The sequence below is a fragment of the Arabidopsis lyrata genome, assembly GCF_000004255.2.
Source record: "Arabidopsis lyrata subsp. lyrata unplaced genomic scaffold ARALYscaffold_2, whole genome shotgun sequence".
Lineage (NCBI taxonomy): Eukaryota > Viridiplantae > Streptophyta > Magnoliopsida > Brassicales > Brassicaceae > Arabidopsis > Arabidopsis lyrata.
In genome coordinates, this window is record NW_003302554.1 from 16,234,443 (window position 1) to 16,260,585 (window position 26,143).

The window sequence follows — 26,143 nt, forward strand, 5'->3', positions numbered from 1 at the left end:
TAACAACAACAAAAATTAATCTCTCCTCTTTTGCCCCATTATTTAACTTTAGAAGAATGCTAAACTAGTAGAAATTAAAATTATAAATCTAATTAATGGAAATAGAAGCTGGCTAATTGTCTATTTGATGACACATGCCATAGATTTTTTCGTCTAAATATCAAAAACCCACAAATAGAGAAAAATTATTTGGACCTTCTGAAAATAGTTGTACTACAAATGGATCCTCGTATAAATTTAAGGAGTCAAATGAAAATATTTATAGTATATGTTGTTATTTAGCAAACAGTCCTTCATTTCCTCCACCATTTTCTTTTTTCACAATATCTTGTCTTGATCCTATCCTCTGCTCTTCCTCGATCTGCGCAACGTTCTCTCTATTACTTCAAACTCCATAATCATCTCTCGATTAACCCCTCTTCGTCAATTTTCCTCTCAGACCAATCTTGCTTCAGCATCCATCGTGTGATTTTTGTTTAAAAACGTAAGCTTTCTTCCTTTTTACAAGGCTTGTGTTTTGTGTCAATCTCAAAGTAGATCGTCCTGTGGAGGAGCTAAGTATAAAGATTGATAAACCTAATTTCTCTCATTCTATTGTAGAAACTTTATCGAGATTAGTAAGGATATAATCAATCGTATAGAGTTTTAGAGTGAAATTCAGAATTTTTAGGAAACGGAAGCTTATAGAATTGTTGCATTAAGCTAATCTTAGAACCTCCCTGAATCGAAAAAAAGAACAAGTGTTTGTTGAAAGTATCTGTTTTTATCTTGTACAGAGAGATTTTTCTCTGTGTGTGGCAATCAAACGACGATGGATGGTACTGAAAAGGATGTGGAGAATAAACAATATCGTTTGCCTCGAGAAGTCAAGGAAGCTTTACAAGCAATAGCATCAGAGTGGGAAGATGTGATTGATTCAAAGGCTCTGCAAGTTATTCCATTAAAAGGTGCAATGACTAATGAGGTCTTTCAGATCAAATGGCCAACTAGGGAAAAAGGTCCTTCTCGTAAGGTTTTGGTTAGGATTTATGGTGAAGGTGTTGAGATTTTCTTTGATCGTGAGGATGAGATCAGGACATTTGAGTTTATGTCAAAGCATGGTCATGGACCATTGTTGTTAGGACGGTTTGGCAATGGTCGTATCGAAGAGTTCCTCCATGCACGGGTAATTATTTATACTTTAGCTTATTCTTCAAATGCCCTGTGTTCCTAAGTTATTGATTATCATTTCGTAGGTAGTTCTTATTTGTCTTTCTACATTCTTGTTTACTGAGTTTGTAACTTGTTTCCTGAACTATGAACTTTCAGACCCTATCTGCTTGTGACTTGCGTGATCCTGAAATATCTGGTCGAATAGCAACTAGGATGAAGGAGTTTCACGGTCTTGAAATGCCTGGTGTGAAGAAGGCTTTACTTTGGGACAGATTACGGTACATTTCATCGTTCTCTGCTAGATTCTACTTTGCTTTTCTAATCAAGCATTAAAATTTTGGTCTTTTTGAATTTGTTCCTCCACTTTGTTTTTTGCAACTTCAGAAATTGGCTCACTGCATGCAAGAGACTGGCTTCACCAGAAGAAGCTAACTCTTTTCGTCTCGATGTTATGGAGATGGAAATTCATTTGCTTGAGAAATCTCTCTTTAACAATGATGAAAATATTGGATTTTGCCACAATGATTTACAGTATGGAAACATAATGATGGATGAAGAAACCAAAGCAATCACCATCATTGTAAGGTTTCATAAATTTGTTTGGTCAGTTCTCTTTTTTTTTCAGTGGCGTTACTAAAATATGGATCCTAACTCGATTTTGTTATTATTTTGTCTTACAAAAATTAGGATTATGAATATTCATGCTACAATCCTGTGGCTTATGACATTGCCAATCACTTCTGTGAGATGGCTGCCGATTACCACACTGAAACACCTCACATCATGGATTATAGTAAATACCCTGGTAAGTGTCTGTTTCAAGTCATCTTTCTTTATCTTTGAAGTGATACAAGCTCAATCATATATGGTAATGTTAGGTGTGGAGGAGCGACAAAGATTTCTGAAAACATATTTGAGTTATTCAGGTGATTATTTTATCACACTTTCTCGCTATGAGATTCAGCAATAAATCACTGAACGGCCATAATTCTTTATTGTATTTGTTCTTGTGAGTCCAGGTGAAGAGCCCAGCAATACTATGGTCGAAAAACTCCTAGAAGACGTTGAGAAATATACGCTTGCTAGTCATCTAACTTGGGGTCTATGGGGAATTATATCGGTAATTTTTACAATAATCTTTATACCTCCATTTTATGAATCCATCTATAGATTCTCGATTTTCATTTTCATTTTGTAAAAATTTACAGGAACATGTAAATGAAATCGACTTCGACTACATGGAGTACGCAAGACAAAGGTTTGAGCAGTATTGGTTAACAAAGCCGAGGCTCCTTGAGGCTTCCGAACACAAGTAATTTCTATGGACCCAATCCAAGAAGAGCATTTTTACGGTGGTAAAGAGGTATATACACACAAAAAGGTGCTAGATACAATGATATTTACCAACTTCAAAAAATAAGAAAATGTATCGTTTTCTGTTTTACCTTTTTACAAGGCAAAGTGTAATGGTCAGTAGTTTATAATCAACAGTCGAATTTGTTTCAGATGAAATGTAGTTCGCACAACTTGAATCACATTTATTTTTTCTTCGCCTATGATCTGCGAATTTTTCCCATCGTTTTTATTTGTCGATTACGATTTAGAATATGAAGGTACACTAAAATTACACTTAACTTGACCCTCTTGGGATCATCTTAGTTGGTTCGCTTCTCAGTAAACTAAAGATCGGCATCATGAAAAAGAAGATGGTCCTAACTTTGTATTATACAATTGTATACCTTATAACATAAACCTGTTATACAACTGGACTCGAAAGAAAGCATAAAGCTGTCTAAATATATGCCTATAGATAAAATATTCTAGGAACTGAGCTCTATACATTATTGCCTCTGAATGTGAATAGGCTCTCAAAAAGTGTACCTTCATATACTTAAGAATAAATCAATACATAATTAACAACAAAAGAATGCTTTATGGCCATTTCTCCACCTTGTTTGATAATCACAGGTCTTGACGATACAAACATAATTTCACAAGACTTTTTGGAGCTCTTTTCTCCATCTCCTTGTGAGGTTTGTGATTACAGTCACTTCCCCTGTTTCTTATCTGCAAGTTCAAAGGACCAACAACAAACTTGTTCATGTTTCAGATTTTCTTACTCAATACCTAAAAACAAAAGCATAAGGGCTGAATACAAAACCACTGGATAAGTTACAATTCAGTTGAGAAAAGCAAAATCTTTTTTAATTTTCTTGGAATTTATTGAGAAAGATGAATTCACTTACACTCAATCAGTTTGCCTTTTTGGGCAAAGAAAAATCGCAAGTCTTATTTGTAAAAGAGAAGAACCACGACACAAAACAATGAAGGATATAGTCAGCTAAAGCTTTCTTAATTTACCTTTCTGGAACCACGGTTTTCGAATTAGCTTGCGGATGTTGCGTTCATGGCGTTCCAATAGTTCATCAACTCCATAAGATTGAGACAACAAAGGGCCCGAGAATTCGATCTTGTCCCCATCACCCTGTCATGTCAAGGCTTAAGTTATCAGTATCATTGAGCATGCTTGTCACTAAACCCAAAAAGGGGACAAACTAAATCATGCCTACTTTTTCCTCTCTCCTCTGAACTTTAGGTGAAAGCGTGGAGAGAGAGAGAGGATAAAAAAAAAAACTTAAACAGCTGAGGAAACATAATCTGACTACCAACGGTAATCTGGTCCTCTCTTTCTACTTTTTGAGCTGTATATCCCATTTACACCGTATCTTATAGTATGTATATAATAGTTCCTGAAATCTCCGAAATCACTTAGATATATAACTATTACAGCACTACTGCAATCATATCTTTAGAATTACTTTCATTTTATTTCACATTTTGACACTCGCATTACAGCATAAGAAAGAATGAAATTAAATCCTAAGTTTCACATGTAAGAACGTCTGGCACAAAGCATACTTGGTCTCTACTATGTCTGTCAGTAGCACTAAACTGCAATGGAAGCAATGCAAATAACAATCTGCTATATGGAATTTGGATATTAAATATACTAGAAGGGTGCTTTTAGAGCTTCTATAATCTATAAACGTACCAAATTATTACCCAGCTTTTTTGCCATTTCATCTCTCTGATAGAGTCCCAATGACAGTTCCTGCGAGTGATACTCGTCAGATGTACCAAAAGAATCTGGACGTTCAAGTTGTCTCCACTGCTTCAGCATAGAACGCTTCACCATCTCATAAGACTCCTGGCCTAGAGAATCTGTCTTGTCCTCGTTTTCATTCTTATTTATCTTGAATGTGGGGGAATGTCCTGACAAGTTAGGAATGTGACCTCTTGAGAGAGATCGATTATGTACCCTAACACATACGTCATCTTTTTCTCGTTTCGCCCAAGCAAAACTGTTTGATTTAGAGACTTGTAACGGCCCTGAGAAAGGCACATCTCCTTGTGATGCATGCTTCACATGGGAAGGTTCGTCTTTCTTGTGATTCAATGGATTTTGCAGTTTCCCACATAACCTGGCATCACTTTCAATCGAATTATGAACTAAATGACCAATTCGTTTCTGAAAGGTTTCAGTTTGATGCCGCGCATCCTGCAAACCGAAAAATAGGGTACATTTCAGTTTCTTGAACGAGGAATTATACTCTCAAGGTACAGATAACATGTAGAAAAGTGAGTAAGTAGGAAGTACCTCAACTGGTGCCAATCTGTTGAATGAATGGGCCTTCCTTGATGGCTTCCTCGCATCTATACCACGCCTCCCATTCCCACTAATTTTTTTCCTGAAAATCGGATATTAAATATGCGGATGTTACAAATGCTTCCAAGACCTGACATATAAGGCCAGCCAAAATGGTAGACTAGGTAATTTCCCAGAGCTGTGGAACAGTAGATTGTGTGTTTCAAACTTTATTTTCTTCTGATTAAAGAGATGATATAATCATGAAAAGAAATTTTCTCTATCAGGTAATGAAAAAAATTACTGACCTTGCTGCTTCGTCCCGATGCTTTGAATCTATCTCCTTGCTAGGTGGGTATATTGGCAAGCTTGAGGGATCACAAGCAAAAGGCTTTGTAGTAAAATACTGAAAAAAAAAAACAAAAGGCAATGTCTTCATTTGTAAAAGATGAGCAAAATACACTAATATGGTTTGTTTTCACGGAAATCAAATTTGTAAGTCTTTAAACTTGATATATTAATCCAAGGATAAAAAGGTTACCTGAGAAACAAGGGCACTAGAGGCAGTACCGCGTTTGTGAGGATCTATAGAAAGAAGAGTTTCTATCAGATTGATTTCAGTCTCAGACAAATCTTTCAAGGTTTCCCGGAGACAACTATCATAATTTTGTTGTGGCTTGAAAAGCATTGCATGGGGAAGTTTGGACTTTTTCCAGTAGTCTTCTGGTGGAGATCCACACAGTTTGAAGATTTTGTGCAGCTGTTCAACCTGCTCCATACAATTAAAGTAATAGCACGGAGTCAATGACCAAAAGGTCCAATATCATAAATAATTAAAGACAGTGTTAAGAGGCTTACCTCAGTTCTTCCCCGGAGAATAGGTTTTCCAAGAAGCAGCTCAGCGAAAACACAACCAACACTCCACATGTCAACAGATGCTCCATAGTCCGTTGCCCCGAGCAGAAGTTCAGGTGGACGATACCACAGAGTCACAACTCGACTGGTAAGAGGTATCTTCTTGTGTCCAGAACAATTGCTGAAGTTTGCTAACCCAAAATCAGCCACCTTTAGTATTCCTTCATTACTCAACAAAAGATTTGAACCCTTTATGTCCCGATGCATCACACCTCGTGAATGACAATGATCAAGCCCAGACAACAACTGCTTCATGTAACACTTAATCTGCAGGGACAAAACCCAATGATCATACAACCAAATACCCCAACATTATGGACGATGATACTTCCACTATAAAATCTAACCAACCTGGGGCGTCGTAAATTTGATGTCAGGGGAAGAAAGAAGACCAGTAAGATCATGCTCCATATACTCGAACACAAGTTGTATGTTGCAAGATAGTTTTGAAGTAATCAAGCCTTCTAATTTGATAATGTTGGGATGGTTGAGTCTTCTAAGTATCAAAATCTCTCTTGCCATAAACTTAACACTCTCTGGCTCAAAATTATCAAACCTCACCTTCTTCAACGCCACAATCCTCCCAGTTTCAGTCTCCACCGCACGAAACACGCTGCTATAAGTACCTTGTCCAATCTACAGAAACCAAATCAAACCTCCATAAAATTTCACAAATTCCTCTTCCATTTGAACCAGAAACAAACAACATTCACAAAAGACACAAGCATTGTCAAATATCGAACCTTTTCGAGCTTTTCGAAAGCATCGGATCGAAGAGGAACCCAACCATGGATAGCTTCACCAGCAACGTTGCTCAACCACGCAGGCCAACCCGCAGCGACTTGCTCAGCTTCAAGGTATCTACTAACATTACCGAGTCGAAAACTCAGCGAGTCACTAGCACGTCCTGACTCGCTCCCCAACTCACTACCGCTCTTCTGACTTCTCCTCTTCCCGCTCCTGCTCCTCCATGACACGAGTTTCTTCAACGTCGCGCGAGGCGGATCCTCCAACACTATCCGACCCGATCCGGAACACTCATTCTCATTTTCCTTGAATACACCTGAGTGATCGATCGCAGGCGTCACAGAGACCGTCTGCTTCGAGCTAACGCAACCCATTTCTTACAGAATTCCGATTACTCCCTAACTTCACAACCACCACAAGTGACTAGATAATCTCCTCTCCGTATTTTCCGGCGCCGTCACGGTAAGATCCGTCGGCGTAATTCGGATCCGGAATCGAAGTGAATCTCCTGAAAGTAGTGAAAACTTGAGAGGTTTCGTATATTTTTATAATGAAGATAGAGAAGAAGAGAATGTTTTTAGGCTCTTCACTTTTCTTTTTTTTCTTTTTTTGCCGTATTACAGAAGAAGGTACATTACTTCATTTAAAAAATATACTAAAATATTAAGAAAATAAAATTCAAAAGAAAACATGCATTTATTAGTCTGGTCCAAAAAATCGAATCTACACCTTCCAAAATTTGAAACCTATTTTAGCAAATAGTTAATGACAGCTTTTTTGTTGAAATAAAGAATAGACTACACAAATGTGGTAGAACAGAATTCAAAGCGTGTTGGAATAATTATTATTATACCAAAAAAAAAAAAAAAAAAAGAGGAAATTGATTTTTGGTTGTACGAAGATGGACTTGAAATGATTTATCCATAAGCACTAAGTATGTAGTGCTAATGAGATTAAAAAAAGCTAAGACTATGATTAAATTCCATAAGATAAGTCAAAACAAAATTCATTACAGACATATAATAATTGCAAAGAGAAACTCACTTGTGTCTCTAATGCTTTGCCAGCTCTTTGTCTATGATGACTACTACTAGTCTACTAGTAATAATATTTTGCTTAATATATCTATTTCTCAACATTCAAGCACTAAGTATATTTTTAAGTATGATTTGAGGTACTTATAGAGTTATAGCTAACAAAATCAATTTCTATCAGTCAATTTTATTTATTTTTCTCTCTAAAAAAGACGAAACCAGAAAAGTAAATAGATCAGTAACTGCCATATGCAGAAAACACAAGAGACAAAAGAAGAAACAAAAAAAAGTATAGTCAAAAAAACTATTCGAAAAATGCCATCATTCACCTAAATCATTCCTTGTTATATTCTGTAAACAGATTTTAAGTTGAATGGTAGTGAGCCTAAATTCCATCATCACATAATGTTTGTAATGATGATCAGATTAATAAGAGAAGAAATTCCAAGAAAAGATTTGAACTTAATATGTCTATATGTATTCAAGATCATATGACATAGTCTCGTACGGTTCAACTACACCATTTAAAGTTCAGGACTAAACCTCTGAAAGACCAAAACAAAGTAGGGACAAGTTAAGAAACAAGAACAGAACATTGCCTCAATGTAAAAGTTGAAATCAAGCCTTCTTCTTTTTGGATTTGAGCATGACCATGCCGATGAATACGGAAATGAGAGAGAGGAGAGCTATGCCGGCAAACACAGGTACGAGAATGGCATAGTCTTGGGGCAAGAAGTACTTGTGGATGAAGTGATCACTATCTACGAATGGCTGTACAAAAGAAAAATTATATCACGTGAACTTTTTCCTAGTATTATCAATTTGATAATGTCCTCTTAAGGAACTTGGGGGAGATGAGTTATGTTGTTGTCACTTACCAGGATGATGACCCAAAAAGTATAGTACGTGAATATGGATAAGCTGATTGAAGAAAGTAGAAGCCCGACTGCTCGATCCGCTAATTCCATTTTGTCAAGTTCAAAACCTGTAGCACGGCAAATCAACTGTGAGAAAAAAAATCAGAAAAATTCAAGAAGCTAAGCATTGAAAGATACAGTCAAAAGTGAAGGAAGTTATATTGTGAATGTCACTGGAACCATTTCACCTAGATTTTCCCATTAGACCAGCTAATGCCATGGTTTTAGGTTCTGATGGTATGCAAACTGTGCTACTGCACAAGGCATCTCGAAATTAAAACAGTTGAAGAACAATAGTCACCGGACCTATGATTTGCTAGACATCATATACACAGAGCTCAACAAACTGTCTAAAACGAATCAGAGTTGACCTAGCAAGATATCAAACACTTGCAGGACTCTTGTAGTGAAGAGAAAGTAATTATCTCCAGGCTCCAAAATCAACGGCTTGAAGTGATATTTGACCTATATAGAGATCTTTGAGGTGTTCCTTACACAGCCCTATTCTCCTTCCATTTAAGCTAGAAGGAATACAAACAGAAAATCCAGTTTTCCAACCAGGAAACTTCTGTCTCTCCATTGCATGTAGAGTATAAACAGCAGGTGCAGCCATCGAACAACCAATTACAAAGCAATTGCACGGCCTTGATTCACTCACTAATCGAGCTAAAGACAATAAACACAAACCACTATTGGAAAGGCCATATGTTAGATGTTCATCCCTGTCAAAAGCAGGAGAATCTAGTTTCTCATGTTGTATTTCCTGTTCTATATCTTCAGCAGCGGGAATAGTGCTCAGTTCCAAATCAAGGCGCTTCTCTATTTCATTTTCATGTATTCGATATTTTGCTGCCAAAGTACGGATGCATGACATTCTGACCTGATTATCGATAAGAGCCTTTATCTCATCAAAATTACTACAGCCTTCATACCAAATCACCCATCGCCGAACAAGTCCTGAATACCAATCAATTATTTGCGCAGTATCTTGCAAAATAAGCATGGAATTTGAACGAGCATGACCCTTGGCTGTTATTAATCCGTAGCGATAAAGACGTCTTCCTATAGCATTAGTAGGAGCGACAACATCACCAAAGAAAACAGGTCTATCATGAGACCGTGGACATGGCAAAAGCGCTTCCACGTTAGCCGTCTCTGAAGAAACATATGCTGCAGCAGCGTTTTGGAACTTGTAAAACGCGTCTCTTAATTCTTGAGGAACAGTAGGTTCTACAACATGCTTGGACAAGACAAACTCCTCGCTTCGATCTGCAGAGGTTCTTAGCACATCCTCCATCCATATTCTAAGCAAGACCTTATACCAATGATCTGTTTCCATGCCTGCCTTTCTGTGGCAAGATATTTGACTCAAGGTAGAGTTACTATCAGCCAAGCCTTTGATTTCTGATTCTTTGACCTTCTTCAATCCATGTCCTAACCATTTCTTTCCAATTCTAACTGTACCTAAGGTCCAGGCTTCTTCTTTCTGCAATGCAAAGAGCCTAACCTTCTCCTTTAACTTGTGAACAGCTTTGACAGTGGGACTCTCCCTAACATTTTTCCTAACCAAGGTACCCAAAACACGAAGACCACTGGTTGCTTCACATGGTGACGGGTCTGTTTCATCTGTGATGTCCAAATGCAGTGAGTTCTGTAAGAAACCAATTGCTTCAGATCTGATATCAATTGCAGCTTTCTTGGGGCCAGACACAGATAAATATATCTCATCCATAAATCTGCAACAATAAACTCTGAGCGCAACGTCCTGGTCGGGAGTACTTTTCAAATCTTGTTCTCCGGCTTGCCTCCTAAACCAGGAACGAAGTTTTGAGCCTGGGCTATCATCATCAGTCTTTGAATCAAGACCAAGGGCTTCATGCCTCATTGAGATTCTATAAAATTCATGATCAAACCGATCAAGATATATGTTCATTAATACTCGGGACAACACCCCTTCTTGTGGAAGACCATGGCCCTTAGGAAATCCTCCAAACTCGAGATTGAGCACCCGGGCTTCAAACATAGAACGGAGTAAGATGCGTAAACTGCTATCTACTATTTTTTCCTCCATTACAGAGAGCAAGTTCTCGAAAACAGAAACATCAAGTTTTTTGTTCAGGCTCAAAGTGAAACACCAATCAGAACGAGAAATATTGTTGCTGATGTACTTCAATGCAGAGGCACGCCCCCTTCCGCTTCGGCAACTATGTGAAATCTTAGAAAAATGAGGACTGAAAACAACTTCCAGGACTATTCTAATAGCCTCTTGGACAACTTTAAGAGCTACACTAGGGAAGACAAGGACCTCTTTTGTTTTATCTCTAGCCACAATCGAAAACGTATTGGAAGCGACATCAAACATCCCACTAGAGAGCTCTTCTGCAATAGAATCAAACGCAACACTTCCATTGCTTTCCATTATAGAAACATTGGCGTTAAGCCGAATACAGTCATACGCATCCCGGAGAGTTTCAGGCCTTGCAATCACCTTCTTCAACAGGTCACTAAACTTCCCATCGATGCACTGCTCTTTAACTCTTTTCTTTAAACGGAGTTCAAGAGATCGTTTAAGCTCCATACGACCTCTGGGTTTGCTATCATCATCAACATGAGAAGAAGATTCCTCTACAAGAAAAGCTAATTCCCCAGCTAGTGAAAACATTCCAGTTTCCTCCTTAGTAGCCATTTCTGCATTATCTGTTGCAAGCAGAGACGATTTGGGAAATGTGGAAACTGTGCGAATCCATAAGCCTCGTGAAATTAGGGTTTCTACGTAACCTCGATCAACTCGGCGCAACAATTCCGAAACTATGTTCCGTTTCCTAAACATCAAGTAAAATTTCCGATTCCCAAATTCTAAAACTAAGCGATTATTATATCACTCTTCTTATGCCAGTTTTTCTACAATAGAATGGGAACAATCAGGTTTATTCAATCTTAATTCGACACAGAAATGGAAGAAAACTTACGTTTATGGTTGCGATTGGTCTGAGAGAGAAAATCGAAGAAGCTTGCACAGCGAAATTAATTACTCGAGATTGAGAAGAAGGAATGAAGGAGGGACTATTTGTGAAATAACATCAAATATTGTTTATTTCTAGAAATTACATTTAGACTCCTTCAATTGTAGAATGCTTCTCTTTTGAACATTTGTTTTGATAACAGACTTATATGCAACAACATTTTAAGAGACTTCGAAATATGTAACGACCATTTTAATAATGTTCATTAAATTATCCAAAACATGAGCAACTAGTCCATCGATTTTAGAGTGATTCACACACCTTGACCTTGTTGTTCGACTAAGATTTACGATGGTCAATATTATGAAAAAAACTTCTTTAAACAAAACATCACAAGATATATACACTGTACGCATGTGTGTTTCTTTGTATTGGACTCTAGTTTGGTATATATCTCATATAAAGACTTTCAAATTATTTAAATTTAGTGGCATCTCGTTGATAATATATGAGTTTGCCTTGCAACGAACTTCGAAATATTTGGCTTATATGTTTGATCTTTATTTTCGTTATTTCATTTTGCTAAAGTGTATATAGACATCTAAATTCACTCTTCATACCATGTTTTTCGATGAAAAAAAAAAAAAAAAAAAAAAAACTCATTTAGCTTGATCTCTCCATCCACTAAGTTTAGTTTCAATAAAATATTAAACAAATGATATGTATTAGATTTGTCTAATTTAGAAAAAAATGTATTATGGGTGAAACCGGGATTAAAAATGACTAAAGAATGGAGAACTAAAAAATAGACAAAACTATCACTAAATGATGAATTCGTTAATTCAGTTTGATAATTAAGTACTATAGAAACACGAGTGATCAGCTTTTCTACCCGTTGGACCATTATCATCTAGTTGTTCCATTGTTTATCAGTTTCCTATCGATTGACAATTTCTGATATGTATTTATAAATGCTTTGCTTCATGCTTGAAAACAAAAAACAAAAACAGATGCTTCATGCTTAGTTTATATTCTTCCCCCAAGAATACAATAATATCTAATATTGAGCAAGGTTTCAAGGTTCCCCCAAAACCTTTAGTTGTTTAAAAGGGTTCGAGGTTCAAGAACTCGGGTTTGGTCCGATCATGTTATGATTTGACAAGATTGGTCATGTTCTAAAGAGTCGGACTAGATCGAGTGGATATTTTACTACCTACAATACTTTCTCTAATTGGATCCAATGCTATTTGTTGTCGTGTGCAAGTTATTTATTATATTAGGTGAAAATGTTGAATTTGACCAATGGAAACAACAAACAGCAAATGGGTACGCAGAGAAAAACCTGAACGCAGAAACGACGTGGCTTTCAAGTGGCATGGACTTTAAATTTTCATAGCAAATTTTTCTTTTCTTTGGTCGCCTTAGTTGTTTTGGCATGAACAATGTTGGCTCAATACCATTCACACGTCCTTAGTGTTGTTGAATGGACCATTTTTTTATCCGGAGATTTTCTTTATTTTTTCTTTTCAATTGTTGGATATTCAAAACTTTAAAATTGGTACCACTCTGATTTTTTCTAGAATTTAGATCATATGCGTTCTAGTGTCAGAATACACAACACGGATATTTGGAATAGCAATAAAAGAATTTGAAACATATGTGGCAGAAGAAAATGATACAATATCGTAGTATGATTAGTTGAAGCTGCAGTTGTATAAAGTAGTAAAACTTAAGTTTACAGAAATATGATTGTAGTTAATAACACTAAACATACAAGTATACTATCTTAAAGAAAATGTAAATGTAAATCCACTTGACTCCGCTTTCTCCACCGGAGTTCGACTCCAGTAAGTCGCGTTACCCCGCGTAGTAGGGATTGGATATGGATCGGGCCTTATCGATCAAAAGATGTCAAAAAAAAAAAAAAAAAAAAAAAAGAAAATGTAAATACTATAAAACCTGGTACAACTTTTTTTTTTTGCACCAAACACTATTTATATTAAGTTCTCGTAAAGAAACTTTCTTTTAGGGAGAGTCATTTATGAACCGATTTGCTTACATTCAGAAATCTGGTACAACTTTGAATCTTTAAAATACTAATTTTGCAGGTTCTTTTCGAATGACACATAATATCATTTTAGTACTTAATTATAATTCTTTTTTATATTGTTCTCTTTATGGAAGAGAATAGTAGCCTCTGAATTTTCCAATTAAAAAAAAAATTCTATGGTCTATCACGAAGTGTTATACTATTCAATTCAATTGATTGAATACTTAGACTAATCAAGGTAAAATAAGACACGCATTTGACTTATCACGAAGAAAAAAAAAAGTTTAAGAGAGAAATATTTATAGCTAGCGGGAAAATAAATAACAAACAAAAGAAACGAATAATGTGAGATTTGATGATTAACAATGATTTAAAAAAAACATTGGTCAAAGCACTAAGCAAGTCAACTAGTGCCGTCCATATGAATCACATTGGACCCACCATATACATGATTTTTTTGTTAACCCTATTTTAGTAAAATATCTTAATTTTAATTTGAACATTTCAAAATGATGCCAATTTCTTCTCTTTAGTCGTCTAAAACTTATGAAATTACACTTTTAATCTGTGTACAAGCAAATATTTCTTTTAAATCTACATTAGTCACATTCACCATATATGTAACGTAATATTTAGATGTATATTATGCCGAAGTTTTTATTTTATTTTTACTAACTTTTAGTTACCAACTCTGACAGGAAGTCAAACTATTCAGGACCGGTCAACTTAGATGTCACAACTGCTCACCTAATCTTTTTCATAAGTTAACTTCAAAAAACTAATCTAATTTTATAGTTTTTTTAAACCATATCACACGATTAAAATTTACAAAACGAACACATATTTTCCATAGTTTCAAATATCAAAATTTCTTAAAAGTTCCCACTAGGATAAGTTCTTGAGTGCGCAAGTGGTACCGTACAATTTAAAAGAAAAGCTAATAGTGAATCAAAAACAATATTTGTAATATGGAGAACAAAAATGAGTTGTGGTTAGTCATATGCGACTTATCTAGTCGATAAAACATCAATTTGTTTTTGTTCTAAACGACTTCAGAAGATGAAAAAAAAAAAGATGAAAAAAAAAAAAAACGACTTCAGAATAAATGTTTTTTTTTTCCAACATTCAATTTTTCAAATAATCAACAAATGCGGTTTTTTTCCTTAAGAAAATTTTGATAAGACTAGTAACGTAATATATACGTTCTTATGGGTCAAAATTAGCATAATATGATGACTCAATTTCACCTTTTTGTAATTAATTTTTTGTTGTTGAGGAAAAGTCTAATAAATAGGAATAAATCTCTGTGATGTTCAAAGTTTCAGTCGCTTGGTCTACGTGCGTGCTGGTTTGTGTTTTTTTCCAACTTCCCTTTTTCTCTAATCTCTTCCCATGAATTTCCATGAAATTCATCTTCTTCTCCGATAATTTCCACATCTTCTCGAGGAACATCGCAGCCCAAGAAGAGGACGACGTTAACGATAAAGCAGCAGACGAAGAAGACAAAGTGGAGGACGACGACTATGGTGACGCGTGTGATCATGGCGGATAATGATTCTGAGTCACTTTGCTTTGTTTGTTTCTTACTCTTTGTTTTGATCACTGGTAATTTCTTTTGCTTCTTTCAATTTATGTTTCGTTTAGAGGTTTTTGGGAATTGTCCTGTGTTCTCTGCTTGAGTTAGAGTTTTGGGTTTCTTTTTCTTTCACGTTTACTTCAAATGGGTTTCAAGAGATGAAGTTCGAGTATCGCAATTCAGGGTTTTACATTGTGTGTTATGAAAATCGCAAAGTTTCAATTTTTTACTCTGTTTGACGTCGTTGATGATTGTTTAGTTTTGATTTTTTCTTCCATGGCAGCCATAGCAGTGGCTGGAGATTCTCTGGACAATGATAGAGAAGTCTTGCTAAGCCTGAAATCGTACCTCGAATCGCGGAATCCACAGAACCGAGGAATGTACTCAGAATGGAAAATGGAGAACCAAGATGTGTGTCAATGGTCTGGAATCAAATGTACACCTCAGAGAAGTAGAGTCACAGGGATAAATCTAAGTGATTCCACCATTGCTGGTCCTCTATTCAGGAACTTCTCCGCCTTAACTGAGCTCACGTATCTCGATTTATCAAGGAACACGATCCAAGGGGAGATTCCGGATGACTTGAGCCGTTGTCACAACCTAAAGCATCTGAATCTTTCTCATAATATTCTTGTAGGAGAGCTTAGCTTATCCGGGTTGTCAAATCTTGAGGTTCTTGATCTGTCGTTGAATAGGATTGCGGGTGATATTCAGTCTAGCTTCCCAATGTTCTGCAACAGCTTGGTTGTTGCAAATCTGTCGACCAACAATTTTACTGGAAGAATCGATGACATCTTCAACGGGTGTAGGAATCTCAAGTATGTTGACTTCAGTTCCAATGGATTCAGTGGAGAAGTGTGGGCTGGTTTTGGGAGGCTGGTCGAGTTTTCAGTTTCTGATAACCATCTCTCCGGGAATATCTCTGCCTCAATGTTCAGGGGGAACTGCACTTTGCAAATGTTGGATTTGTCGGGGAACAATTTTGGTGGGGAATTTCCAGGCCAAGTTTCGAATTGCCAGAGTCTAAGTGTATTGAATCTGTGGGGAAACAACTTCATAGGGAACATTCCAGCTGAGATAGGTTCCATATCCTCTCTCAGAGGTTTGTACTTGGGGAATAATACATTTTCTCGAGACATACCTGAAACTCTCCTGAACCTGAGTAACTTGGTGTTTCTGGATTTGAGCAGAAACAAATTTGGAGGAGACATTCAAGAAATACTTGGGAGATTCACTCAAGTAAAGTATCTAGTCTTGCATGCGAACTCTTACGTAGGAGGCATCAATTCTTCCAACATCCTCAAGTTACCTAATCTTTTAAGGCTAGATTTGGGCTACAACAACTTCTCGGGACAGTTACCTGCTGAAATTTCCCAGATCCAGAGTTTAAAGTTCTTGATTCTTGCTTATAATAACTTTAGTGGCGATATACCACAGGAGTATGGGAACATGCCGGGGCTTCAAGCACTTGATCTCTCCTTTAACAGGCTGACCGGTTCGATACCAGCTTCATTTGGGAAATTGACCTCTCTTTTGTGGCTAATGCTTGCAAATAACTCTCTATCAGGAGAAATCCCTCGAGATATTGGCAATTGCACGAGCCTTTTGTGGTTTAACGTGGCAAACAACCAGCTCTCTGGTAGATTCCATCCTGAATTGACTAGAATGGGTAGTGATCCTTCTCCAACATTTGAAGTGAATAGGCAAAACAACGACAAGATAATTGCTGGTTCCGGTGAATGCTTGGCAATGAAGAGATGGATTCCAGCGGAGTTCCCTCCGTTCAACTTTGTATACGCAATTCTTACCAAAAAGAGTTGCAGAAGCCTATGGGACCATGTTCTGAAAGGGTACGGTCTATTTCCTGTCTGCTCTGCTGGTTCCACGGTACGCACGCTTAAAATTTCTGCCTATCTTCAGCTCAGTGGGAATAAGTTTTCAGGTGAGATTCCTGCAAACATCTCTCAGATGGACAGGCTGAGCACACTACATTTGGGTTTCAATGAGTTTGAGGGGAAACTGCCTCCAGAGATAGGACGATTGCCTCTTGCATTCCTCAACCTTACCCGAAACAATTTCTCAGGCCAGATTCCTCAAGAAATCGGAAATCTGAAGTGCCTGCAGAATCTTGATCTGTCTTACAACAATTTCTCAGGCAACTTTCCGGCGAGTTTGAATGACTTGAATGAGCTGAGTAAGTTCAACATCTCATATAACCCTTTCATTTCTGGCGTGATACCAACAACGGGACAAGTGGCAACCTTTGACAAAGACTCCTTTCTTGGAAATCCGCTGCTGCGGTTTCCTAGTTTCTTCAACCAATCAGGGAACAACACAAGGAAGATTTCCAACCAAGTCCTAGGAAACAGGCCAAGAACTCTTCTTTTGATTTGGATTTCCTCGGCTCTTGCATTGGCGTTTATCGCATGTTTAGTGGTATCAGGTATTGTACTTATGGTTGTTAAGGCTTCAAGGGAAGCGGAAATCGATCTCTTAGATGGGTCGAAAACCAGACATGACACGACTTCCAGTTCAGGCGGATCATCGCCATGGCTATCAGGAAAAATCAAGGTCATTCGCTTAGACAAATCAACTTTCACATACGCTGACATTCTGAAAGCAACCAGTAACTTCTCTGAGGAGAGAGTGGTAGGTAGGGGAGGATATGGAACTGTTTACAGAGGTGTATTGCCTGATGGAAGAGAAGTTGCAGTCAAGAAGCTGCAGAGGGAAGGCACAGAAGCAGAGAAAGAGTTCAGAGCGGAAATGGAAGTTCTAAGTGCCAATGCATTTGGTGATTGGGCACATCCGAACCTCGTGAGGCTGTATGGGTGGTGCCTAGATGGGTCAGAGAAAATCTTGGTGCACGAATACATGGGAGGCGGGAGCTTAGAGGAGCTTATCACAGACAAAACAAAACTTCCATGGAAGAAACGTATCGATATAGCCACAGATGTAGCACGGGGATTGGTGTTTTTACACCATGAATGCTACCCTTCCATCGTTCACAGAGATGTGAAAGCAAGCAACGTTCTTTTGGATAGACAGGGGAATGCAAGAGTGACAGATTTTGGACTAGCAAGACTCTTAAATGTAGGAGATAGCCATGTGAGCACGGTGATTGCAGGCACAATCGGGTATGTAGCTCCCGAGTATGGACAAACTTGGCAAGCCACCACAAGAGGAGATGTTTACAGCTACGGAGTACTGACCATGGAACTTGCGACGGGTAGAAGAGCTGTTGATGGAGGAGAAGAGTGTTTGGTCGAATGGGTTAGACGTGTAATGACAGATAACATGACGGCCAAAGGTTCGCCATTTACCCTGTCAGGGACCAAACCAGGGAACGGAGCGGAGCAATTGACTGAGCTACTAAAGATTGGTGTGAAGTGTACAGCTGATCATCCTCAGGCAAGACCAAACATGAAAGAAGTTCTAGCTATGTTGGTTAAGATATCCGGTAAAGCAGAGCTCTTCAATGGCTTATCTTCACCAGGTTACATAGAAATGTAAAAATCTTTCTTTTCTTCATTCAGATTTATACAGAGCAGCAGAGTTTTCTTCTTCACCATTTTTCGTTTCATTGTTTCTGATTCTTCTTGTACACAGAATCTCATTGTTGTCAGACAGATAGGGATAGAGAAAGGTAGTTTTGTTCGCTATGTACAGAGACACATTTTGAAATAAAGATCTTCTCTTCTTCTTGTCTATATTGAGTGTAAACAACTTTGGCTCTATCTCAAGTTTCTTACAAGTCAGAAAACATACAGGAAGAAAGAAACAGTACAATGAGTCAGGCTGCAATCTCTCTGATCAGCCAGTTTAAGCTCGGGAAGGCAAAATAGAGAACGAGAAATGACGGGACAGCCAAAGCAAACGTGACAAAGAAATAAAGCCCAAGAACTGCAGCGCTCACAGGGATTGCATATAAAGCCATCAACAGGAATATGACTACCAAAGGAAACTTAGACAGCAAATGAGCAACAAGAGCCATTGACTTACATACCGAGTCATGAAGTCTCCCAGTTCCGAAGAATCCTCTGGTCACACCATTCCACCAGCTGCGATTGTCCAGCAACCCTCCATCATCCGAGGCGGTATTACTCACTCCATCACACCTCTTTCTCAAGTGCCCTGAAGTGACCCTTTTGTTGTCGCTGCGCGCTTCGGATCTGCAGCCATTCATGCTTTCGACCATCCATAGAAGGTAAAAGTTCTTGGAAGGGAATTTGATGGTTCCACTGCAAACCAGCCTTAAAGAGAGTATATTGCACCAAGGGCAAGCAACGAAGAAGGGAAGCTGGAAAGGTAAAGCTGAGGATTTGATGACAACGGCACGTTGAAGCCCTAAGAGACAGTACTTGCAGATTGTATGACCACACCATAAGACATAAGGTACATTCTCAACGACGTTGAATGATTCCCAACAAATGGGACACTCCAATTTTTCTTCCTTCGTTGTCCTTCTTCCATCTCCTGATGAATCTGAAGGTGATTTTCTTTGTTTTGTAGCAGCTTCTTCTCCCTGTGATTTAAAGCCTTCTCTGATCGATTTTGAAGCTAAATTCCACATAACAATGGAGGCGTCCACCACAAAGATAATCACTTTTGAATCTTTCTTTCTGCAAAAACAATACTTATCAAGCAAAAGTATACACATATAATCAGACATGAAATTCACAATCTAACCCACAATGATTCGACCCAGAACATATAAAAAGCAACGAACTTGATGAAACCCAAGAAATCAGTAAACAGAGTTACAGAAAACGAAACATACCACGATGATTTCCAAGAGACTTGCAAGAGTTTATCCGGTCATGAAGATGAAGGTCATTGGAAAAAAAAATAAAGCAACAGCGACGTCGTTGAGATATATAAATCCGAAGCTCTGATGTATGTAGCGACGAGAAAACCGCTGAAAAAGAGACACGCGTCGTAAAACATGGTGACTCTGAAACGCCTTTCAATGTTTCCGCCGCCCCCACCGATTTCCTCACCTTATCCGTTGCTGTTTTCAGGTTTTAACCATTAAAACGCATCGTTTCATTTTTCCACTCCTAATAAACCGCCAAATTTAAACCACCGGTTTACTTCCGTAATTTTCTATTACCAAAGTAATAATAGTTGTCGGTGAGAGTGAGCTGTACGCGTTTCTTCTTCTCCTGGATCGAACGAAGCATTTTCCTCCGACAATATATGTTTTAAGTAATGACAATGTCTCCGCATTATTGGGTTTAATTCCATTTTTAAATTAGGGTTCTTCTTCAGATCGACAAATCTTTCTCTCTCTCGGAATCATGCTAAAGATCTGAACTTTATTTTTTCAGATCCGTGAATAGTAAGTACAGAGAGAGAAACCTACTCTGATCTGAGGAAACAAAGTTGAAACACCGATTTGTTGATGGTCGCAAACCTGTAAGTGAAATTTATAGAGAGACATTGGAGGAGAAAATGGGTCAAGATGGTTCGCCGGCGCATAAAAGACCCTCCGGAAGCGGCGGAGGACTTCCGACGACGACTGTAACGAACGGAGGAGGTAGAGGTGGTCGTGGTGGTTTGTTGCCTCGAGGTAGACAGATGCAGAAGACGTTTAACAACATCAAGATCACGATTCTCTGTGGTTTCGTCACAATCCTCGTCTTACGTGGCACTATCGGTGTTGGTAACCTCGGAAGCTCAAGCGCCGATGCGGTTAACCAGAACATCATCGAGGAGACTAACCGGATTCTAGCTGAGATCCGATCTGATTCGGATCCAACTGACTTGGATGAGCCTCAGGAAGGTGATATGAATCCCAATGCGACGTATGTTCTTGGGCCTAAGATCACGGATTGGGATAGTCAACGTAAGGTATGGTTGAATCAGAACCCTGAGTTTCCTAGTACTGTCAATGGCAAAGCTCGAATCTTGCTTTTAACAGGATCTCCGCCGAAGCCTTGTGATAACCCGATTGGTGATCATTATCTGTTGAAATCTGTGAAGAACAAGATTGATTATTGTAGGCTTCATGGGATTGAGATTGTGTATAACATGGCTCATTTGGATAAGGAACTCGCTGGGTATTGGGCGAAATTGCCGATGATTAGGAGGTTGATGCTCTCTCATCCAGAAGTTGAGTGGATCTGGTGGATGGATAGTGATGCTTTGTTCACTGATATACTGTTTCAGATCCCTTTGGCTAGGTATGAGAAGCATAATCTCGTGATTCACGGTTATCCGGACTTGCTGTTCGATCAGAAGTCGTGGATTGCTTTGAACACTGGTAGTTTTCTGCTGAGGAATTGTCAGTGGTCGTTGGATTTGTTAGATGCTTGGGCGCCAATGGGACCTAAAGGGCCAATTCGTGATGAGGCCGGGAAGGTATTGACCGCTTATCTGAAAGGTAGACCAGCTTTTGAGGCAGATGATCAGTCAGCGTTGATCTATCTCCTGCTTTCTCAGAAAGATACATGGATGGAGAAAGTGTTTGTGGAGAATCAATACTATTTACACGGGTTTTGGGAAGGTTTGGTTGATAGATATGAGGAGATGATAGAGAAGTATCACCCGGGATTGGGTGATGAGAGATGGCCGTTTGTGACCCATTTCGTTGGGTGTAAACCGTGTGGTAGCTACGCTGATTATGCAGTCGAGAGGTGCTTGAAGAGCATGGAGAGGGCCTTTAATTTTGCAGACAATCAAGTGCTCAAGTTGTATGGTTTTAGCCATAGGGGATTGTTGAGCCCCAAGATTAAGAGGATCAGAAATGAGACAGTCACTCCTTTGGAGTTTGTAGACAAGTTTGATATTCGCAGAACGCAAGTGGAAACCAAACCACAGAACTAGAGGAAAACAAGGAGGGGATAGGCTCAGCTCTCATGAGATCTTGGGACACGTATAGGTAAATTACATGACACTCACATATGCAAAGCAAATTTGTTTGCCTGTACTTGCTACTTTACTGTTTCTTCTGCCTCTTTTTTTGTTTGTTGTTGTTTGCAAGAATATTTTAGCGGCAAAATTCTTTTTCCATAGATGTTTTTGTGTTTTCTTCAGTCAAATATATGGAGAAATTTCATACTTTGTTATTGCTCGTAACTGTTATATTCAAGTTCTGACACTTGAACTTGTTGGCCACTAACTTCCGAAGAAAAATTTAGAGAATCCATAATATCAGACTGTGGAATCAGGATGACTGTTACATTGGTCAGTGCAAGACAGATCATTTAACATACTAACTTCCTTCTTCTCAGCTACCAATTGCTCACAAATTAACAGAGACTAAGATTTTCCTTAATATTACATGCATCTACAAAAAGGGAATGACCAAAAGTGACTCACTGACTGAACAGGAAGAGACAGAGGCATGATTTTTCCTTCGCTAGAGATCATTTCTTCAGGTGGATTACCAACTTTCTGGCTGTTAGACGTATCCCTGCCATTTGCTGATAATCGTAAGGCTCGAGTGAGAAGAATGCATCAACCAGGGTACCGGGAAGTAATGCTGACTCAAGCTTTTCCAAGTTATCGCTACTGAAATCGAGCTTTTGATTGGTTTCCAAAGGTTCTTCTTTTTGATATAACTGGGTTCCACACCGGGTATCATCTCCATTGGATTCTGAGCTTATTCTGTCAACCAGATGAGAATGCTTTCAGAGGTTAGGGACTCTCAATGGATTCATTCTCATATGTAAAGGTTAGAGAGAGAGTTGAATACTTACTGCAGTCTGGCTGTGGGATAGTTGGCAAAGCCCTCTTTCCTTATAACAGTGGGCCTCCAATCTGAGTTTGTGCTCGAGTCAATTGGTAAGTTATGCGCAGCAGCATCAGCTGCGTCCAAGATCTTGCATAAAGCAGGAGGTATATCGACAACAATATTCAACCTTGGATGACCTGCATGATCCACAAACTTCCGGCTTATTCCAAACCGAATTTTTAAGCTATACCAACACAGATGTAGAGGGGTGTCGTTGTGAAACAGCTTCATTCTCAGGCTCCCATGGTAAAACGGGATAAGACTTGCCCTGATGCTAGAAACAGATACTTCATTAACACCCAAAAATGAGTCATCCTTTGCATCGGTATCGGGTGATGGAGGTGATTCACCCTGCTGTCTTACAGTTTTCGCTTCGTCTGCAGCATCCGTCTGAAGAGTTCCAATATGTAGTTTACTAATTAAAGTGGTTATATCAGATGGATCTATTTCGCAACTAGATGTATCACTTTCTGAGCATTCCGTCAGAAGAGAAACGATGGGATGGTTTTTGACGATTGTGGCATCCGCGGAAGACAAACTCGGATCAGTTTTAGGACTCGAGGAGGAAGAAGTCGAGCTTTCTCTGACTCCATCACGCACTGACTCCTCATTACTTCGTCGTGCTCTCGGACTTTTTCGTGGGGAAAACCAGCTCATGTCTGTAAGAATGTCAGGGACACTGGACTCCTGTAAACACCAATTACTTAAACTCAGTGGTTTTCTGTTATCATGTCATATGAAAAAGTAACTTGCAAACTATAAACAGAAGTCAGATATGTCTCACCCTCTATAATCTAATCATCAAAGTTACGGTTTATCCCTTATTCAAGAAATGAGAAGACAGCATTACCAGAAACAAGACGGTTGCACAGTACTTGACAACTTCAAGATTCATCCGGACATCATCTAAGCTCCTGGTGAATCATCATATTCATGTTTAGTCGCATATTGAAACAACTGGTCAATCTCTAAAGGGCTCCGGATATCGTTTAGACTTTAAATTTACCTGTGAGCTTGATCTCCTAGCCCGAAGTATGTAGCAAGTGATGCCATCTACAGTAGTTAAAAGGAGTAAACTTTAGCAACTTTGATGAGAATCATATCTATGAAGATAACAGGGAAGCTACAGGCTTTGAGATTTATCATTGAGAAGAAGAAAAACGAGAGACCTTCATATCACCAGCTCTCTTCCCAAACTTCTGAGACAACAATGAAAGCGAATCAATTGTAGCTTTCGGCTCTGGCGGACAGAGACCAATTTCTGCAAATGCATCTCTTATTCTTACACAATCGAATCTCTTTATGTTATGTCCCGCCCAAATTCGTCCTACAACAACACAAAAATCAATACTTGTATCTTTGAAAGAGAGTGAGAAAGAGAGAGAAACGAAAACTCTTACCATGAAGAATGTCGTAGACCTCATCGGCGATTTCAGAGAATGTAGGTGCTGAGAGGACTCCGTCGCGCGTAATGCCGCTACGTCGCTTCGTGAGCGTTGAGATGAGAGAAAGATCGGTTGGTTGAACCAAAGTGGAGTAACTATAGAGCTCCACTAGCTTCCTAGGGCAAACTAAGATAGCCCCAAACTCCAAAATCGCAAAAGGCTGTCCCGATTTGGTCGGAACCGCCGTCTCTAGGTCAAAAAACGCTATCTCGCTTCTCTCATCGCCGCCCAGAGTCGAAGCCATTGTTAATTAGAGAGAACTGAGAGTAAAGGAGAAGATAATTGGTGGGTTTTAAAGAGAGTGAGCTTCACGCGCCACCTCCTCTTTTTACGGGGAAAAAAATCTAAACTTGAGAGACGCAATTATAGGATGAGGTTTATCTTGCGTCATTTGAATTCACTTGGAGTGATCAACAAATTTGATTCCTTTCTTCTACATTATCATACCAACTCGCTTAAATCTAACCACACTTTGAAGCATTATCTTGAATCTGGGGAGCCAATCAAAGCTCTTTTGAATTTCCAGCATCGATTCAGAGAAAGTCCCAGTTTTGTTGACAGTTTCTCTGTGTTGTTTGCCATTAAAGCTTCGTCAGCTCAGAAAGCTTCCTCATTTGATGGTAGACAGATCCACGCTCTTGTAAGGAAGCTAGGGTTCAATGCCGTTATTCAAATTCAAACATCTCTAGTGGGGTTTTACTCCTCTGCGGGTGATCTCGATGATGCACGCCAAGTGTTCGACGAAACTCCAGAGAAACAGAACATTGTTTTGTGGACAGCGATGATTTCAGCTTACAGTGAGAATGAGAACTCTGTGGAAGCTATTAAGCTGTTTAAACGAATGGAAGAGGAAAAAATCGAACTTGATGAAGTGATTGTGACTGCGGCTTTATCCGCTTGTGCTGATCTTGGGGCGGTGCAGATGGGAGAACAGATTTACTCGCGGAGCATCAAGAGGAAACGAAGATTGGCTATGGATTTAACTCTGAGAAACTCACTTCTTAACATGTACGTGAAATCTGGGGAAATTGAGAAAGCTAGGAAATTGTTTGATGAAACTATGAGAAAAGATGTGACTACTTACACATGTATGATCTTCGGGTATGCTTTAAACGGTGAAGCTCAAGAATCTTTAGAACTCTTCAAGAAAATGAAGATGATTGATCAGAGCCAAGATACTGTAATTACTCCAAATGATGTGACTTTCATCGGCGTCTTGATGGCTTGTAGTCACAGTGGATTAGTAGAAGAAGGGAAACAATATTTCAAGAGCATGATTGTGGATTACAATCTGAAACCTAGAGACGCTCATTTCGGATGTATGGTCGATTTGTTTTGTCGTTCAGGTCATTTGAAGGATGCTCACGAGTTCATCAAACAAATGCCGATCAAGCCAAACGCTGTGATATGGAGAACACTGCTTGGCGCTTGCATTCTTCACGGGAATGTAGAGCTAGGAGAGGAAGTTCAGAAACGGATCTTTAAGTTAGAGCGTGATCATGTCGGAGATTATGTTGCGTTGTCGAATATCTACGCTTCAAAAGGAATGTGGGATGAGAAATGGAAGATGAGGGATCGTGTGAGGAAGAGAAGAGTACCTGGTAAAAGCTGGATTGAACTCAGAAGCATTATCACAGAGTTTGTCTCAGGACATGATGATAATGATGAGCAGCTGATGATGGGAGAGATTAGTGTGGTTTTGAGGTGTTTAGTTTCTTGTATGACAAGTTTTGATTGTGTACTAGAGAATTTTAACTTAAATTATTGAGGTAATAATCATATTTGTAATTATCTTCAAGTAAAAGCCCACTTGTAGGAGCCTCTGGCCCAACGAATTAAATCAAAACTGATAGATATTTAAGTTTTCAGTTTTATCAAAAAGGGCCCTGGGGAAAAAACAAATGTCAAAGAGAGCCCAAAAAAGACGGGACGAAGAAATCAGATTTTTCGAATTTATATT

The 26,143-nt window shown here is 38.7% G+C and overlaps 9 protein-coding genes across 10 annotated transcripts; 4 read left to right on the forward strand and 5 right to left on the reverse strand.

The window, feature by feature from the left end:
- The first annotated feature begins 312 nt into the window (after window positions 1–312).
- On the forward strand, window positions 313–2,706 carry LOC9325035 (probable choline kinase 2). The gene is made up of 8 exons (XM_002887490.2): window positions 313–484; window positions 777–1,165; window positions 1,309–1,430; window positions 1,537–1,732; window positions 1,840–1,957; window positions 2,031–2,078; window positions 2,172–2,272; window positions 2,361–2,706. The coding sequence occupies exons 2-8, from the start codon at window positions 812–814 to the stop codon at window positions 2,466–2,468; spliced, it is 1,047 nt and encodes a 348-aa protein (XP_002887536.1). The 5' UTR covers window positions 313–484; window positions 777–811; the 3' UTR covers window positions 2,469–2,706.
- A 141-nt stretch (window positions 2,707–2,847) lies between these two features.
- On the reverse strand, window positions 2,848–7,070 carry LOC110224167 (probable serine/threonine-protein kinase At1g54610). The gene is made up of 9 exons (XM_021009932.1): window positions 6,457–7,070; window positions 6,065–6,349; window positions 5,657–5,980; window positions 5,340–5,567; window positions 5,107–5,204; window positions 4,811–4,901; window positions 4,205–4,711; window positions 3,514–3,637; window positions 2,848–3,219 (listed from the first exon to the last, which is right to left on the reverse strand). The coding sequence occupies exons 1-9, from the start codon at window positions 6,832–6,834 to the stop codon at window positions 3,200–3,202; spliced, it is 2,055 nt and encodes a 684-aa protein (XP_020865591.1). The 5' UTR covers window positions 6,835–7,070; the 3' UTR covers window positions 2,848–3,199.
- Window positions 7,071–7,936: 866 nt separating this feature from the next.
- On the reverse strand, window positions 7,937–11,491 carry LOC9323601 (dolichol phosphate-mannose biosynthesis regulatory protein). 2 transcript variants are annotated; one of them, XM_002888926.2, is made up of 3 exons: window positions 11,381–11,491; window positions 8,373–8,479; window positions 7,937–8,265 (listed from the first exon to the last, which is right to left on the reverse strand). In XM_002888926.2, the coding sequence occupies exons 2-3, from the start codon at window positions 8,460–8,462 to the stop codon at window positions 8,113–8,115; spliced, it is 243 nt and encodes an 80-aa protein (XP_002888972.1). In that variant the 5' UTR covers window positions 8,463–8,479; window positions 11,381–11,491; the 3' UTR covers window positions 7,937–8,112. The 2 variants fall into 2 exon arrangements, with proteins under 2 accessions (XP_002888972.1, XP_020891467.1); XM_021035808.1 differs by lacking the exon at window positions 11,381–11,491 and adding an exon at window positions 8,600–8,820.
- On the reverse strand, window positions 8,647–11,374 carry LOC110231059. The gene has a single exon (XM_021035807.1). The coding sequence runs from the start codon at window positions 11,239–11,241 to the stop codon at window positions 8,833–8,835; it is 2,409 nt and encodes an 802-aa protein (XP_020891466.1). The 5' UTR covers window positions 11,242–11,374; the 3' UTR covers window positions 8,647–8,832.
- Window positions 11,492–14,664: 3,173 nt separating the features above from the next.
- On the forward strand, window positions 14,665–18,710 carry LOC9325036 (probable LRR receptor-like serine/threonine-protein kinase At1g74360). Its single transcript, XM_002887491.2, has 3 exons — window positions 14,665–15,029; window positions 15,284–18,509; window positions 18,610–18,710. The coding sequence occupies exons 1-3, from the start codon at window positions 14,948–14,950 to the stop codon at window positions 18,632–18,634; spliced, it is 3,333 nt and encodes a 1,110-aa protein (XP_002887537.2). The 5' UTR covers window positions 14,665–14,947; the 3' UTR covers window positions 18,635–18,710.
- Window positions 18,677–20,047, reverse strand: LOC9323602. Its single transcript, XM_021035180.1, has 2 exons — window positions 19,781–20,047; window positions 18,677–19,622 (listed from the first exon to the last, which is right to left on the reverse strand). Exon 2 carries the CDS (start codon window positions 19,571–19,573, stop codon window positions 18,794–18,796), a length of 780 nt encoding a protein of 259 aa, XP_020890839.1. The 5' UTR covers window positions 19,574–19,622; window positions 19,781–20,047; the 3' UTR covers window positions 18,677–18,793.
- Window positions 20,048–20,148: 101 nt separating this feature from the next.
- LOC9325037 (probable xyloglucan 6-xylosyltransferase 5) lies at window positions 20,149–22,070 on the forward strand. The gene has a single exon (XM_021035179.1). The coding sequence runs from the start codon at window positions 20,455–20,457 to the stop codon at window positions 21,826–21,828; it is 1,374 nt and encodes a 457-aa protein (XP_020890838.1). The 5' UTR covers window positions 20,149–20,454; the 3' UTR covers window positions 21,829–22,070.
- A 67-nt stretch (window positions 22,071–22,137) lies between these two features.
- LOC9323603 (protein NEN3) lies at window positions 22,138–24,555 on the reverse strand. Its single transcript, XM_021035177.1, has 6 exons — window positions 24,139–24,555; window positions 23,908–24,065; window positions 23,745–23,791; window positions 23,589–23,652; window positions 22,704–23,425; window positions 22,138–22,611 (listed from the first exon to the last, which is right to left on the reverse strand). Exons 1-6 carry the CDS (start codon window positions 24,425–24,427, stop codon window positions 22,371–22,373), a joined length of 1,521 nt encoding a protein of 506 aa, XP_020890836.1. The 5' UTR covers window positions 24,428–24,555; the 3' UTR covers window positions 22,138–22,370.
- Window positions 24,529–26,051, forward strand: LOC110230921 (putative pentatricopeptide repeat-containing protein At1g74400). Its single transcript, XM_021035178.1, has one exon. It carries the CDS (start codon window positions 24,554–24,556, stop codon window positions 25,949–25,951), a length of 1,398 nt encoding a protein of 465 aa, XP_020890837.1. The 5' UTR covers window positions 24,529–24,553; the 3' UTR covers window positions 25,952–26,051.
- The last annotated feature ends 92 nt before the right edge of the window (window positions 26,052–26,143 follow it).

Coding starts and splice junctions, on each gene's coding strand:
- LOC9325035 (XM_002887490.2), top strand. CDS start 812: ATGGATGGTACTGAAAAGGATGTGGAGAATAAACAATATCGTTTGCCT. Junction 1,958..2,030: donor GGATTATAGTAAATACCCTG/GTAAGTGTCTGT, acceptor TGGTAATGTTAG/GTGTGGAGGAGCGACAAAGA. Junction 2,273..2,360: donor GTCTATGGGGAATTATATCG/GTAATTTTTACA, acceptor AAAAATTTACAG/GAACATGTAAATGAAATCGA.
- LOC110224167 (XM_021009932.1), bottom strand. CDS start 6,834: ATGGGTTGCGTTAGCTCGAAGCAGACGGTCTCTGTGACGCCTGCGATC. Junction 6,350..6,456: donor CTTTCGAAAAGCTCGAAAAG/GTTCGATATTTG, acceptor TGGTTTCTGTAG/ATTGGACAAGGTACTTATAG. Junction 4,902..5,106: donor CATCGGGACGAAGCAGCAAG/GTCAGTAATTTT, acceptor TCCGATTTTCAG/GAAAAAAATTAGTGGGAATG.
- LOC9323601 (XM_002888926.2), bottom strand. CDS start 8,462: ATGGAATTAGCGGATCGAGCAGTCGGGCTTCTACTTTCTTCAATCAGC. Junction 8,266..8,372: donor CTTTTTGGGTCATCATCCTG/GTAAGTGACAAC, acceptor TCTTTTGTACAG/CCATTCGTAGATAGTGATCA.
- LOC110231059 (XM_021035807.1), bottom strand. CDS start 11,241: ATGTTTAGGAAACGGAACATAGTTTCGGAATTGTTGCGCCGAGTTGAT.
- LOC9325036 (XM_002887491.2), top strand. CDS start 14,948: ATGGTGACGCGTGTGATCATGGCGGATAATGATTCTGAGTCACTTTGC. Junction 15,030..15,283: donor ACTCTTTGTTTTGATCACTG/GTAATTTCTTTT, acceptor CTTCCATGGCAG/CCATAGCAGTGGCTGGAGAT. Junction 18,510..18,609: donor TCACCAGGTTACATAGAAAT/GTAAAAATCTTT, acceptor TCTTGTACACAG/AATCTCATTGTTGTCAGACA.
- LOC9323602 (XM_021035180.1), bottom strand. CDS start 19,573: ATGTGGAATTTAGCTTCAAAATCGATCAGAGAAGGCTTTAAATCACAG.
- LOC9325037 (XM_021035179.1), top strand. CDS start 20,455: ATGGGTCAAGATGGTTCGCCGGCGCATAAAAGACCCTCCGGAAGCGGC.
- LOC9323603 (XM_021035177.1), bottom strand. CDS start 24,427: ATGGCTTCGACTCTGGGCGGCGATGAGAGAAGCGAGATAGCGTTTTTT. Junction 24,066..24,138: donor GGTCTACGACATTCTTCATG/GTAAGAGTTTTC, acceptor GTGTTGTTGTAG/GACGAATTTGGGCGGGACAT. Junction 23,792..23,907: donor AGAGAGCTGGTGATATGAAG/GTCTCTCGTTTT, acceptor TAACTACTGTAG/ATGGCATCACTTGCTACATA.
- LOC110230921 (XM_021035178.1), top strand. CDS start 24,554: ATGAGGTTTATCTTGCGTCATTTGAATTCACTTGGAGTGATCAACAAA.